General features: G+C 41.2%; 1 protein-coding gene across 3 annotated transcripts in view; it reads left to right on the forward strand.

Annotated features, from left to right (window-relative positions):
• Positions 1–15480, forward strand: part of golga3 (golgin A3) — a 73289-nt gene that overhangs the window by 17800 nt on the left and 40009 nt on the right. For all 3 annotated transcript variants that reach the window (XM_084337984.1, XM_084337985.1, XM_084337986.1), the window contains exon 7: positions 4514–4622. In XM_084337984.1, the coding sequence (XP_084194110.1) occupies positions 4514–4622 (109 nt within the window). The remainder of the gene's footprint in view (positions 1–4513; positions 4623–15480) is intronic.

The raw sequence follows: 15480 nt of genomic DNA on the forward strand, positions 1-15480 counted from the left end.
AACATTTTGAATTATGAACTATGAACTGAACTAGTTCATTTTAAAAATTGTGAACTGTGAACTGAACTAGTTCATGTAGAAAGTGAACTTTCCCAACACTGCCCGTCATATTATTTTAGCGCAGCAGCTCGTGCAGGTCCGGGGTAACTTAGTCACGTGACTCAGTTGGTATTGCTGATTGGCTCGAACATGGTATGTTTGTATACAGCGAACAGGTCTATACGAGGCAATGTCAGTTACTGACTGACCCATTCTCAAAATTAGCATGCGAGTCTCGTCTCCCCATTGTTGAAACACGCATGCCTGAGTCTCACACTGGCATATATCCAGGTCCTCAACTAGGCTTGCCTAGTCTTGTTTTCTTTTGATCTTGCCAAATGAAAAGCGATGTCATACAAGATTGTGATGACAAACCAGCATGTTCCTCTTGACGGAAATGTCGATCACTTGAGATAAACTACAACAGAGAGATGTGTGTGGTGTGTGTGTGGTGTGTGTGGGCATTTTTGGAATTTGATTTCTTGCATGAGAATGTAGTGCTGCATGTATACCAGCATTTAAACCAACAGCTTCCCTGGTCAACTAAGTTACAATTAGGGATGCACTCCTATATTAGCAGACAATTGGTATCAGCTGATTTGGATGAACCCATTTAGACCTAAAACGCCTGCTACAAATAATATAGCCTGCATATACACACAAATGTGTTTCAATGGGTTAAAAAAGAAAAAACACAATTGATATTTGATTACATTTCTATAGCAGATATTTGTCCGGTTGTAGTATTTGCAACTTTACCTTTTTATACAGGTAGAGTTTTGCTTGATGCATGTGAAAAATGAAAATAAAAACACTGACATGGACCTAGTTAATTGATCCTTTAATAGATGTGGTTGTATCTTTATGTGTTAAGAGTGTTGTAACCCCTCGTACACTTGTGAAACGACCTCATTATCTGTGGATACGTGTTACGGACTAGAGCGGTCTGTTTGCCTAACCAAAATAGAGCCCTAACATTGAAATGTAGTATTGCGGTAAAAACTGCCTGGCTTTCAAAAAAGTCACAGGCACGTGACTCACTCTGTCTTAGCTCTCCTAAGCAGCGTCCTGGAGGCAGTCAATTCAATGGAAGTTCAAGTTTTCTTTATGGTTTGGTTCGTCTGGTGACAAAACAAATGCTTTTCTAACAAAAGTCCAGTTCTAACAAGTAGATTCTTGGCTTGTGGTAAATGCGTTCCACTTCCTCGTGCCACACTTGTGCCTTGTCTCTGTCACAAGCTTCTCTGTCCATCTGACACACCAGCTGACTTTTATTGGGGATTAGTTCCACCTTCCGGCGTACACACACTCATTCAGTCATTCCCACATTTATCAATCGATGCTTAACCCATATATATTTCTCTCAATGAAAACTAGCTTAGACAAATGGTGAATCAAAGGAAGGAAAATGGAAAAGGAAATTACTCATTAGGCCTAAAAGAAAAAATGGTTTGTTTCCGGTTGCCGACCGACCCTGCCGATTTTTGGGTGCGACCCAATTTATTTTACGAGTAAAAAAAAATTAAAAGTACAAAAATGAACACATTCCCTGCCACGGTTATATCCATCAATATAGCCAGTCTGCCACCACTCTAAGCCTATGGAGATGTTCACCTTCTTTGCAGGGCTATAACCTTTTTAATTGTATGTGAGTTATAGGCATAAACGCATATATAGATGATCAACTGCCGTTTATTCCCGATACACGCTATATTAAAAAATTCAACTGTATATGATCCTATACGTTATGCTTCATCATGCGCGGATGAAAGGGGGGGGGGTCGTTTATAATTCCGTGATCGTCAGTAAATGCTTTATGTAGTATGGGTGATCTATTGATCAGATCGGTTTGCAGTGAAAAGAATAAACAATTGGGCTAAAAATAGCGTCATCGTCCTCAATGAGACTGGCGGTGAAAGATCCCAGGTATACTGGACGTTGGTCGCCTAGGTCCATTTCCGGTTTGTATGTCGCAATAAACGCCGAAATCATATAGATTATTACGTTTATAAAGTGATCGATATGTACTATAGTATCTGTCGGGAGCCTTGCGACAATATCTGACGGCCGGATGAATTTAATGGACGCACATCAGTCATATCCTGTTTACCAGTGTAACTCGCCCGACCATCCACCAGGCGGCGGTATTGAGCCGTCGTTTTTTTTTTGCCGTAGGGTCCAGCTGCAGCGCCGGAGGTGTATATATGAATTATGAATGCCATGGCGAAAAAATTAAATATTGATCTCAATATCGCTGTACAGCGTGGTCTGGCGGTATAAGCATGGCGGGCAATAACGTTTTAAAGCGTTTCCGGCAGTGGATGTGTTAAGGTTTGACTAACATTTATATGAAACTTTATTAAAAAGTTATAAAGTTTCATAGAAATCTTAGTCAAACCTTTAGTATTATGGATATTAAACATGCTGGCAGAGTACATGCATCCATGTTGTTGTGAACATTTTAATTAAATAAAGAAATTCCCTATCCATAGTAGTGTTGTCAGAAAAATCGATACATATCGATTCTGAATATTTAAAACGGTTTTGATACTCATTTCCCGCAATATCGATACTTTCTGCAGTATCGATACCAGCTGGCTTGCTTGCAGTCTTCTACTGCAAGTTGTTGACAGACACACGCTGCTGCAGAGCACGCTTGCCCCTCCTCCTCCCCCTCACAGACCCGTCTTCAGTGTATTCTTGTCAACAAAGCATTAAACATTAAACCATTAACTTTAGTTTAATACATGAGACGTTGTCTACTGATGGCTCATAATATCAACAGCTGATTCGTTGTTAGTAACGTTACAGCTATTAGCTAACGTTTGCTAATCGTTCTTCCGTTAGCTTATGCTAGCTAGCTGGCCACCTTATAATTACTTCATGGAAACGGAGTAACGTTATGTCGAGTTCATACTACACTACACGTATTATGAACTCGACATAACGTTAACGTTACCCCGTTTCCATGAAGTGTTTAATTAGCAGCAATCTTGTTGAAAATGTAACGTTGGGGTGCTCCAGTAGCACACCATGTACCGCGCTGCGTCGCGGAATACCGTGCTGCGTCACGGATCTGGTTGACTCCGAGTTCGATTCCCGGACTCGCCGTCATTTGCCGAATGTCTTCCCCTGCTCTCTCTCCCGTTTCACCCTACAACTGTCGGTCATGCTTGACCAGAAAAGCGATAAACGCTAAAAAATGAAGTTTAAAAAAAAAAGAAAATGTAACGTTAATGCTCCGAGCATAGCTCCGCAAACCGGAAACCGGAAGCAGTCATTAAATTGTTGTAGTCTTTTAGTCTTAACTAAAAGATTTTAATCAAATAAAAAGCAGCAGCACTATTGCATAACTGAGTCATGTTTGTTATGTATTTCTTTCTTTAGGGGAGTAGGACATTTTTTTCACAGTTTTAGCATGCTGTTTTATAGATGGCTAGGTTAAACACAGGTTTTTGTTTTTAAGGGGGGGTGTTTGATTTGATTTAGATTAGATAATTAAGTTATTTTTAAATGTCTGATCTAAAGAGAAACAAAGGGTTTTAAAAGTGTTATATTTATCTTCTCTTATGGTACCAGAGAGAAGCTGAGGAGAATCAACCAGCAACAAAAGCAAAATGTATAAAAAAAAATATATATATATATATTTTAAATATTTTTTTGCATTTTCATGGTATCGAATATCGATACTTTTCAAGGTATCGTATCGAAGTTCGAAATTCCAGTATCGTGACAACACTAATCCATAGTCGCCGTGGGAAAGAATAAAATAAAAAATTTAATAAATTCCCTACCTACCCATGGCCTTAACTGACAACCAACAGGAAACAAACGATATTTTCTTTTATGCCTTACTATTCTATTCCTATTCTATAGCCAGTATTTCCCTTTTTTTTTTTATCCACTTTTTCTCCCATTTTCTATATTTTCTCCCATCCAAATTTCGTATCATCCAATTCAACCCTCCCCTGTCACGGACGCTGTTTCTTGCCTCCCACAAGCCGGCTGCAATGTGGACTAAGTCATACATAGCACAAGTCCCCTCCGGTACTTGAGGTAACAGCAGTCGCATCTTTTCACCTGCGCAGCTCGATCTCTCAGTGGCGAGGAGTAACGCGTGGGAGGCTCACGCTGCCCCCGACACTTCCTGATTCAACTGCGCAGGCGCACCAACCGACCTGTAGGAGTCGCTGTCCACGGCGCCCGATCCCCACCCATCAGTTTCCCACCCCCTAATACGGCCAATGTGTATTAGTACGGACGACCAGCTAAACTGAAAGCAAATGTGGAGCCCAGCGTCTCCAGCATTTCGTGGCGAGCGCCTTGCCCACTACGCCACGTAGCCGCCCTATAGCCAGTATTTCCATCGGTATCGGTCAATATGGGTGGGGAAAATAATCTGATATCAGTAATGGCCTCAACAAACATCAGTGCAACCCTACTAACAATGATTGCTTTGTTGTGTTTCTTGCAGCGTGTCCTTGGAGAGCTCAGTCATGGGTCACGATGAGATGCTGCAGGTTCTCAAGGAGAAGATGAGGCTGGAAGGCCAGCTGGAGTCCCTGTCATCAGAGGCCAATCAGGTGAAATATAGACCGGTTTCCTGTTAGTAAATGCGCTGTGCTGGAGCCACGCGTGATTGTGCGCTAAAAAAGAAATACAACGGGGCTCTACGGAGAACCCACACTCACTCCCATGACAAAAACCATGATATGATCTGGCAAGCTTGAGCATGGTTAAATTGTTTAGATCACTAGCATGGCTAACGACTGTAATCTGCCCCGTTGGCGTGAATACTTTCCCCAAGGTGGTTGTCCTTCCGCGTTCGGTTTGCGCGGCCTGATTGGCCACTGCCGCTTCTCTCAACGCCCTATCGCGTTACTCCTAACGCCCGCTCCTAACTTTCAGAACTTCTCTCACAAGTCCGTCACATCAGCTACCTACCTGCATCAATATACTACTAACTATCAACTAACTCGCTACCGCCGTGCATCAATATACTAACTAACTAGCACATCAATGCAGTAACTACTACCACCGTGCATCAATATACTGCTACCGCCGTGCATCGCTATACTGCTACCGCCGTGCATCAATATACCGGTACTAACTATTGATGTGATGTCGATTGATATGAATAGCTAGTTACATTAATATAGAGAGATGAAAACAATACGTTATTTATATTGATGTCGATTGATGTTACGTTAACCCTTTAATCGCCAATGACGTGTTTAGACGTCATTCCTCGCCATGCGTAATCTGCCAATGACGTTTTACAGCGTCTTTGAGATCAATATTTCAAAAATCTGTCATGGCAATCATAGTTCACCCACGGAGACTTGACGGGTGCTGTAGATCTCCTCTCAACTCTCCAACGGTTCAAGACCGCCACCTGGTGGCCGATCGGCGAGTTGCCAAAACCGGAAGTGAGTGGCCGGAAGTGGTGCTCACCCATATTTCGTCCGGCCACTCGCTATCGCTCGCGGGACTCCATCTCGACACACTGGATAATCGATCGGTTGCCATAACTCAATAAACAACGTTATTTGGACGTATATAGTATTATACAACCTGGAAATGGATCGCATATATCAACATCCCATAATAGCAATCTTTTTGCTCCACGCTCATCACCCAACGCTACGAGGAGACTGGGGTGAGTTTCAGCCTGTTTGTTTACCATTTTCGATACAAACTGCTATGATCAATATATCACCCATACTACATGATTAATTTAACGTCGGTCATTGCATTATAAACGACCCCCCCCCCCCCTCCAGTCAACATCAGATGATGAGTCATGACGTTTAGGACCTTGTACAATTGAAACTTTTTTATCTGACGTCAATCGGTATCAAACTACATTTGATGATCTAATATATGTATTTATAGCTATAACTCACGTTCTATGGAATGCTGCAGCAAACAATAAAAACATATTTATACTTTAGACCGTATTTTAGTATGAATGTGTGAATGAAAAAGTAGAACGTTGCTACATCCTAAACGATAGATACTTGATGTTGAATGGGCCATAGTAATGTCAATTTAGCAATACAATTTAAAAAGTTATAGCCCTGCAAAGAAGGGGAACATCTCCATAGACTTACAGTACTGGCAGAGAAGGGATTAAGATGAGAATAATCTCCGGCAGATAAAGGGTTAATATAGAGAGATGAAAACAATACGAGGAAATGGGCTACGTTAATATAGAGAGATGAAAACAATACGAGGAAATGGGCTACGTTAATATAGAGAGATGAAAAAATACGAGGAAATGGGCTACGTTAACCCTTTATTCGCCAATGACGTGTTACCACGTCATTCTCCGCCGTAAGGCGTCTTTGAGATCAATATTTCAAAAATCTGTGATGGCAATCATATTTCACCCACGGAGACTTGGGATCTCCTGTTGATCTCCTCTCAACTCTCCAACGGTTCAAGAGCGCCATCTGGTGGCCGATCGGCGGATCGCCCAAACAGGAAGTGACGCGCCGGAAGTGGTGCTCACCCATATTTCGTCCGGCCACTCGCTATCGCTCCCGGGGCTCCATCTCGACACACTGGATAATCGATCGGTTGCCCTAACTCAATAAACAACGTTATTTGGACGTATATACTATTATACAACCTGGAAATGGATCGCATATATCAACATCCCATAATCGCGAACTTTCTGCTCCACGCTGACCACCCAACGGTCAGAGGAAGATGCGATAAGTTTCAGCGTGTTTGAATATTATGATCCATATAAACTGCTGTGATCTATGTATCGCCCATACTACATGAATGATTTAACGTCGGCCACGGACGTATAAACCCCCCCCCCTCCGGTCACCAGCAGATGATGAGGCAGGACGTTTAGGACCTTGTACAATTGAAAGTTTTAATATGACGTCAATCGGTATCAAACTATATTTGATGATGTAATATATGTATTTTTTCTTTTTTGTATTTTTTTTTTGTATTTTTTAAACAAACATATAAACAAACATGACAACACACGATAAGATATACAAGCATTAATTGTCAGGGCACATCCAATGAGATCACATTTTAGTTAGTTGTCTTATATAAGATATACCCCTAATACCTGTTATCTAAAAAACCTACACACATATGCTCCAGCTCGAACCCCCCCCTCCCGGACCCCACCTTGAGAAGTACCTCCACTATCCCTCGCACCTAACCAGACACTACCATTATAAGCTAGCTTTTATTCTCTCCACCACTTCTAACCACATTGACATTTTGGATTCATTGAGACCCAGAATTCTTGCTGTAGATATTTCTTGGTAAATTACATCGAGATATGTAAGAAACCAAACTTTGCGGCAAATTTTTTCCGGTTGAAACCAGCGTGATGTGATCAGCTTCTTAGCTACTGTGATACCCGATAAAACCAATCTCTTTAGCTGTGGATTCACTGCAAACTCAAAAACATCATTCAATAGTAATACCGAGGGGTGTACAGGTATATTCCAAGATACGAGTTTTGATATTTGTTGGGTCACATCTTTCCAGAATGCCTTAACTGGTGAGCAGTCCCAATACATGTGGATAAATGTCCCTTCGTCCCCATTTGTACATTGGGAGCATTTGGAGTCTTGTTTAAGCCCCATTCGGCACAGTCTTATAGGAGTCAAGTATGTCCTGTGAATATAGTTAAGATTGATTTGTTGATGATCCGGGTTCCTTGATGTAAGTCGGACATTTGCCCAGGCTCCTTGCCAATCAAAGTCATTTTCCAGGTCTGGTATATCCCTCCTCCAGACAGAGTCTAGTTGGAGGGTTTCATACGAGGACGTTAGTAATTGATGATAGAATTCTGAAACAAAACCTCTCGATGTCTCTCTTTCGTAGAAGAATTTGTGGTATCTGTGGTGTTCAATTGGTCTGTCTAATGCAACACCGTGAGACTTCAAACATAGCTGTAACTGTTTGTGAAAAAGCCATGTGGACTTGGTGAGATAAACATTTTTGCGTATTTCTTTATCACTACAAAAACCCTGTTTGTTAAAAACATCCCCTAATGAGTGTATGCCTTGCTCTTCCCATATAGGGAATCTTATAGGTCGTTTTCCAATTAAGAGTGCATTGTTATTGAATAAGGGAGTATGATTGTGCCATTTTTGTGGGTTAGGATTTTTTTTTTGTGATTCACGCCATATCCGGATCGCATGAGTAATTATGGGGCCAAATTTTCGTTCACAGTGCTTGATTGGTAGTTTAGTGTATGCTATGTCCTTCAGTCTATGTGGGGCTACTATGTTTTCTTCTAATTTTCTCCAGGATACTAATGCTTGGGGGTCAAACCATGTTGTCAATGGACTTAATGTGTACGCCTTAAAATATAGGAAAAAATCTGGAAATGCCATGCCACCATCTGCTTTATTTCTCTGTGCGGTGGATCTTTTTATACGTGGTGGTTTGTTATTCCAAATAAATTTGTATGTGGAGGAGTGTAATCTTTTCCAGTAACCCTCTGGAGGGGGTAACGGTAGCATTGAACTGAAGAAGTTGATTCTAGGTAGTACATCCATCTTAACTATTGATATCCGTGCTTGTACTGTGTTTTTAAGTTTTGCCCATCTATCAAGGTCGTCTTTGATTTTGTTTTGGATTTTTGTGTAGTTGTGCTTCACCGTTTGTCTTATGGTGGGGAATATTTCCACTCCCAAGCATCTGAAATGTTTTACCATCGGTATCTCTCCTGGGAGGGTTGTATCTTTTTTTGCAGGGGTGTTAAGTGGAAGGACAGCCGACTTCGGCCAATTTATCTTAAATCCCGATAAATCACCAAAGTCCTCAATCAACTTGAGCAGATGAGGCAATGTGGTGTTGGGGTTTTGCATGAACAATATTACGTTGTCCGCATATAAACAAATTTTTTGTTGTGTGCCCTTGATTACGATTGGTTCTATGGATTGGGATTGTCTTATATATTGTGCTAAAGGCTCTAATGATAGATTGAACAGTCCGGGACTAAGAGGACAACCCTGTCTGGCAGAGCGTGATACCGGAAAGATTTTGGAGATGATTGTGCCTGTTGTAATCATGGCCGCTGGGTCTTTGTATAATACTTTAATCATATCGATGAATCATTTTCCTAACCCCATCCTTTCTAGTACTGCCCATAGATACGACCATTCCAGCCTGTCAAAGGCTTTCATAGCATCCAGGGACAGCATCGCCTTAGGTATGGTGTCCTCCTTGTCGGCATCAAGTACGTGCAGTATTCGTCTTATGTTTTCAGTGATCAGGCGGCCTCCTATGAAGCCAGTTTGGTCCGGGTGAACTAAAGAAGTCATATGCTTTTGTAATCTGATGGCTAATACCTTAGAGTACAGTTTGATATCGGTTCCGAGGAGGCTTAAAGGTCTATAACTACCGCACTCGTTGGGGTCTTTGTCTTTTTTAAGGAGGACTGTTATGAGTGCAGTATTGTCATTTTTATGGAAGTTCCCCTCCTTGACTGAGTATAAGATCATATTTAGTAATAAGGGGCCAATTATGTCCCAACAAGAAAGGTACATTTCTGATGGGAAACCGTCTCTTCCAGGAGCCTTACCACTTTGCATTGCGGTTATGGCCTTCTTGAGTTCCTCTAGTGTGATCGGTGTTTCTAACTGTTTAGCGTCATCCTCTGAAAGTTTAGGGAGAATAATTTGATTAAGAAATGTGTCCATTTTGTTTTGATCGAAGGTCGTTTCTGATTTATATAAGTCTGAGTAGAATTCTTTGAATGTATTGTTTATTTTTACAGGATCTGTTACAAGTACTTGTTGTGCTCTAATGGTAGTTATATCTGCAAATTTTGCATTTATTCTTAATCGCATGGCTAATAGGTGGCTGGGTTTGGAACCATGGGAGTACTGCTGTTGTCTTGTGCTGCGTATTTGTATTTCCGATTGTTGTCTGTATATGGCATTGATCTCTATTTTTAGTACGTTAACTTGATTCTCTAGTCGAGTTGAGTTGTTGTATTTTAGAGAATTAAATAACGTTGAGTAAAGCGTTTCCAGCTCAGCCAGTTTTGTGCATTGATTCTTGCGCATTTTGGAGGAAAAGCTATCCGTGAAATCTTTGATCATTCCCTTTACCGACATCCATATTATTCTGGGGTCTTGCACCGAGTTTGCATTCTCCCGTTGGAATACTATAAGAGCTTCTTTGAGTTGTGTAATGAATTCCTTGTTATTAAGCAGCAACAAGTTAAATCGCCATCTTGGGGCTCGGGAGGATAGTATACCAAATGTACCTTTAAGGAGTAAATAACAGTGATCTGATAGTGCGTTGGGTATCATTTCCACTTCATAATTATCAAATAGTCTCTGTGATGCAAAGACATAGTCTATTCTGGATAGTGTGTTATGTCTCGCAGATCGACAAGAGTACTTTCGGGTCGTGGGATTAAGTAACCGTCATAAATCATCTACACCTGTAATCTTCGACCAATCCTTTAATGCCTTCGATGAATTCTTTTGTTCGCTGGAAAAGGCGAGGTAAGATTTGTCCATCCTTGGGTTCCAGATGGCATTAAAATCTGCACCTATTATAAATGAGTAATCGGGAATGTCTAACATTGCATTGGTTAGTGTAGTGAAGAAATCTTCTTCGTACAAATTTGGGGCGTATACCGCTACCAACGCTATTTTCCTGTTCTTATGTTCAATTTTAGCTATAGTTATCCGACCTTCTACATCAGACCATACTCCCTTTAGTACAATATTCAATTTACGTTTAACGACTATGGCTACACCCCGAGTTCTCGTACCAATAGAAGAGTGACTAATATTATGGTAAGTGTTGTCCGCTAATTTATCTATGTCTTTCTCTAGAATGTGCGTTTCGCTTAGCAGAGCAATGTCCACATGTTCTTTTTTTCATCAGTGTGAGCACGCTTTTGCGTTTGAGTTGGTTATTTATTCCCCCGGTGTTCCATATCATTATATTCAAACTAGCCATAATCTATACATGTTGTATTGTAATTTTTGGTAATGCTTCTAGAGTGCGAGGCAATAATAGATATACATCCCACTAGTGAGGTCCCGTTGAGAGCCGAGCTTAAAAAAACATACATATATACAAAAAAAATAAAAAAATATATATATATATGTATAAATAATATATGTATTTATAGCTATAACTCGCGTTCTGCAGAATGCTGCAGAAAACGATAAAAACATATTTATACTTTAGACCGTATTTTAGTATGAATATGTGAATGAAAAAGTAGAACGTTGCTACATCCTAAACGATAGATGCTTGACGTTGAATGGGCCATAGTAATGTCAATTTAGCAATACAATTTAAAAAGTTATAGCCCTGCAAAGATCCTTTTCCAGTCAGTGCTGTCAAGGCAGATTGGTTTTTTATCGCTTCATTTCCGTTTGAGAGCATTTTGAAAAGCACCCGTTTTGAGGTAAAAAAACAGTTCATTCTAGACCATTCTATGATAATCGTCTTTTACTGGAATATTCCAGAACGTTGATATTTGTCGGCCTATTTATGAATCGTTTTCAAATAAACGCTAGATGATCAATATTATACGTGCACGCACGCACATTCGAGCCGTGCACGGATAATCGCCGCGTTCATTTCCTCTTGGACTTTTACAGTGAAACCGAAAGAGCCCATTTCACAAAACGGCTTATATCTTCATCAAAATTAGTCTGATTATCCTAACACTGATAACATAGATTCCTTACCTGACATCAGATGGTATCCAACTGGTATATTCCAATTCCTGATCACCATTCGAAAAAATCGATAAGTGTATGGATCCAACGTGTGTACAGTGCAGTACATGATTCCGCGGGTGGCTCCAGAATGAACTGTGATAACCCCGGCTGCATCAGTGGACTGGAAAATGTGGAGTACAGGATTTTTTTCCTCATCCATTTTCATTGAGTCCATTCCAAAATCCCTTATGTCTTCTGGGAGACGATAGGGGGTGCTTTTTTCCACATCTGATCGCCGACGGCGCTAGGGTATACTAGGGTAGGCTCGCGTGATGCAATATGATTTAAAAAAAAATAAAAAAATCTGAGAAATCTCGTGAGTGGCTTTCAACATCTATCGGAAACCCGAGATATCTCGTGAGTGGCAGTGAAAGTGTTAATATAGAGAGTTGAAAACGGGCTACGTTAATATAGAGCGATGAAAACGGGCTACGTTAATATAGAGATGAAAACAATACAAGGAAATGGGCTACGTTAACACTTTGATCGCCGGGGTTAAATTCATAATTTACCATCCCTCGCCAGCCCTATTTAACATGGAGAAGTTCCCCTTCTTTGCAGGGCTATAACCTTTTAAATTTTATTGCTAAATTGACATTACTATGGCCCATTCAACTATATCTATTGTTCAGGGTGTAGCAACGTTATACTTTTTCATTCACATATTCATACTAAAATACGGTCTAAAGTATAAGTATGTTTTTATCGTTTTCTGCAGCTTTCTCCAGAACTTGATTTATAGCCCTAAATGCATTATATTGATGATCAAATACAGTTTGGTAGGAATCTGTGCGAGATAAAAAATGTCAAATGGACGTACTTCTAGAAGTTACTACGTGTAGGCGCCGTAATGGAGGTCTCTTTATTATGATTCAGTATTCTAGTTTTGTTGTATTATTAGTTGTACTGTCACTTTAGGTGGTGGGCGTGCTCACGGGGGTGTGGCGCTAATGGGAGCGTCTTATGGAATTTCATTCACCTTTTCACGTTGACAGTTCACAGAGGTTGACGGTTCACGGAGAGAGGGGGTGAGAGTTAGGAGAGCATATTTTCTTTTGACCGCAATAACGCAATACCGCAAAGTGCAAATCGTATTTTGTTTGTCTCATGATGAAGCGAAAGAATAAATGCCTTAAAAGTATTTCCTGGACGTGGAACGGAGTTATTTCATGTTGCGCGTCAATTGTTTGAACTCCTCCGCTCAGCCCCTCGGCACTACCTGTCTATGACAGTCTACTGCCGCAACACTACGTATGATCTGATGATGACCGGATGGGGGGGGGGGGGTCGTTTATAATTCCGTGGGGCAACGTTATATCATTCATCTAGTGTGGGTGATATGATCATTAGAGCAGTTAGTATAGAAGACATTAAAAAATAACGCTGAAACTCACGTAGCTTCCTCTCGCCGTTGGGAGATGAGCGTGGAACAGAATTTTTTCTATTATGGGATGTCGAAATATCCTATCCATTTCCAGGTTGTATAATAGTATATACGTCCAAATCATGTTGTTGATCGAGTTATTGGTAACGGATCACTATCCGTTGTGATCAGCTCGAGTCCTGGGACTATTAGCGAGTGATCGGACCGAATTGAAATGAGCACCAGCTTCCACTTCCTGTTTATGCCCTGGGCGATCCGCCGATCGGCCACCAGATGGCGCTCTTGAACCGTTGTAGAGTTGAGAGGGGCTCACCAGTACATCTCATGTCTCCGGGGGAGAAATATGATTTCGATCACAGATTTTTGAAATATTGATATCAAAGACGCTGTCCAGCGTCTTCGGCAGAATGAGCATGGCGGGGAAAGACGTGTTACAGCGTCAACGGCGATTAAAGTGTTAATATAGAGAGTTGAAAACAATACGAGGAAATGGGCTACGTTAACCCTCGCCCCAGCGCTCGCCATCAACGCTCGCCATCAACGCTGGAGACGCTGGGTTCGAGTCCAGCTCTCGGCATTGCTATCAGCTTGGCTGGTCGTTCATACTAACACAATTGGCAGTGTTAGGGGTGGGAAATCTGATGGGTGGGTCCTGGGTAGGGATGCACCGAAATTTCGGCCACAGAAAGTTTTCGGCTGAAAATGGCCAAAAATGGACTTTCGGCTTTCGGCCGAAAGAGTTTTTTCACCGAAAATATATCACAGAAACAGAAACAACCTGTAACCTAACCAGGGTTTCCGTTAGAATTTTTTTTTGCAGGTCTGAGTGTCCGGTAGATTTCAATCTACCGGACAAATGGGATAAATTCCGGTCAGAGTTTATTGAGCTTAAAAACAATTGATATGCCTATATAAAGAATGACATCATCAAGGCATTTATAATATTTTAACTTAAAACTAGGCTACTTTTGCGTATATACAGTCATTAATATATTCCAAATAAAATAAGTCCCTCGAGACTTCGTGCTGCTGCCGACTTGAGGTGTCGGTGGGCAGTCTGCCCGACCTTAATAAACAGCAGTCTGTTATAATCACATTTTTATGAGCTAACGAATTCCGTTATATTGGACATTTATATTAATTATATCAAGCGAAGAACTGAGAAATTTGGCAGAGAGAGACGGCAACATTATTGTGGGTTTGCGTGATTTATATCTCCACCTCCCAACGACTTGGTGCTGGTCATAATGTCCGGTGAAAATAATTCCCTCTAAACACAATTTGATTATTTGAATTGTATTAAAATAGGCTAAAATTAAATAGCCTATGCGATGAACGAAACAATAATTTGTTTCATCGTTGCTTCACCAAGCAGCCGGTCTAATAATGACATTCTGTTGTCAGCGCGAGCTGGCTGCTGATATATTTACGTGAAGCATGGAGCAGCAGTGTTTTTAGGTCCGGTCTGGAAACCGCTCAGCAGCGCCCCCACCCAACAGCTGAATTGCCAATGGCTGAATTGGAGTACTGCACCCTGCCGGCCGGCAGATGGATGCTTCTCGCAAATATATCAGCAGCCAGCTCGCGCTGACAAGACAATGTCATTATTAGACCGGCTGCTTAATGATTGTTTGTTTCGTTCATCGCATAGGCTATTTAATTTTAGCCTATTTTAATACAATTCAAATAATCTAATTGTGTTTAGAGGGAATTATTTTCACCGGACATTATGACCGGAGAGATTAAATATGTCGGACTTCAACAGATTTTGCCGGTCAAAAACCGGTAATTACCGGCTAACGGAAACGCTGAACCTAACGCGTGTTGTTGTGATGATGTCATCAAAATGCGGCTTCAGTCATTACATGCTCAACGTGAGCTCTTCAGTCCTGCGTTCTGCAGCTTGTGATAACTCCTCTTGGGACTCGGGAGTCGCGCTGTTTCTATGTAAACTCTGCACGCAACGCGTCAAATAAATGCGTCTTTAACATGCTTTATATCCTTATTTACTATATTTCCCCGTCGCGGTTAATCACTGAGTGATCTAATATGCATATTCTTCAGAGCGAGAGGGGGAGGGATTGTGTTTCTCACATTGACGCTGTCTGTCGTTGATAATATAATCTGAAGAGCATTATTATTATCATTCTCGAGAATACACGTACGTCGCGCGTCTACTGTGCCAAAGTCAAGAGAGCACATTCATCTGGGGACTAGAAAGGTGCGCTCAGTAGAGCACAGATGTCCGCCATGGCGGCAGCCACACATGTCTTCTCTCTCTCTCTCTCTCTCTCTCTCTCTCTCTCTCTC

This window comes from Notolepis coatsorum (assembly GCF_963971535.1).
Source record: "Notolepis coatsorum genome assembly, chromosome: 2".
NCBI classification, from domain to species: Eukaryota; Metazoa; Chordata; class Actinopteri; order Aulopiformes; family Paralepididae; genus Notolepis; species Notolepis coatsorum.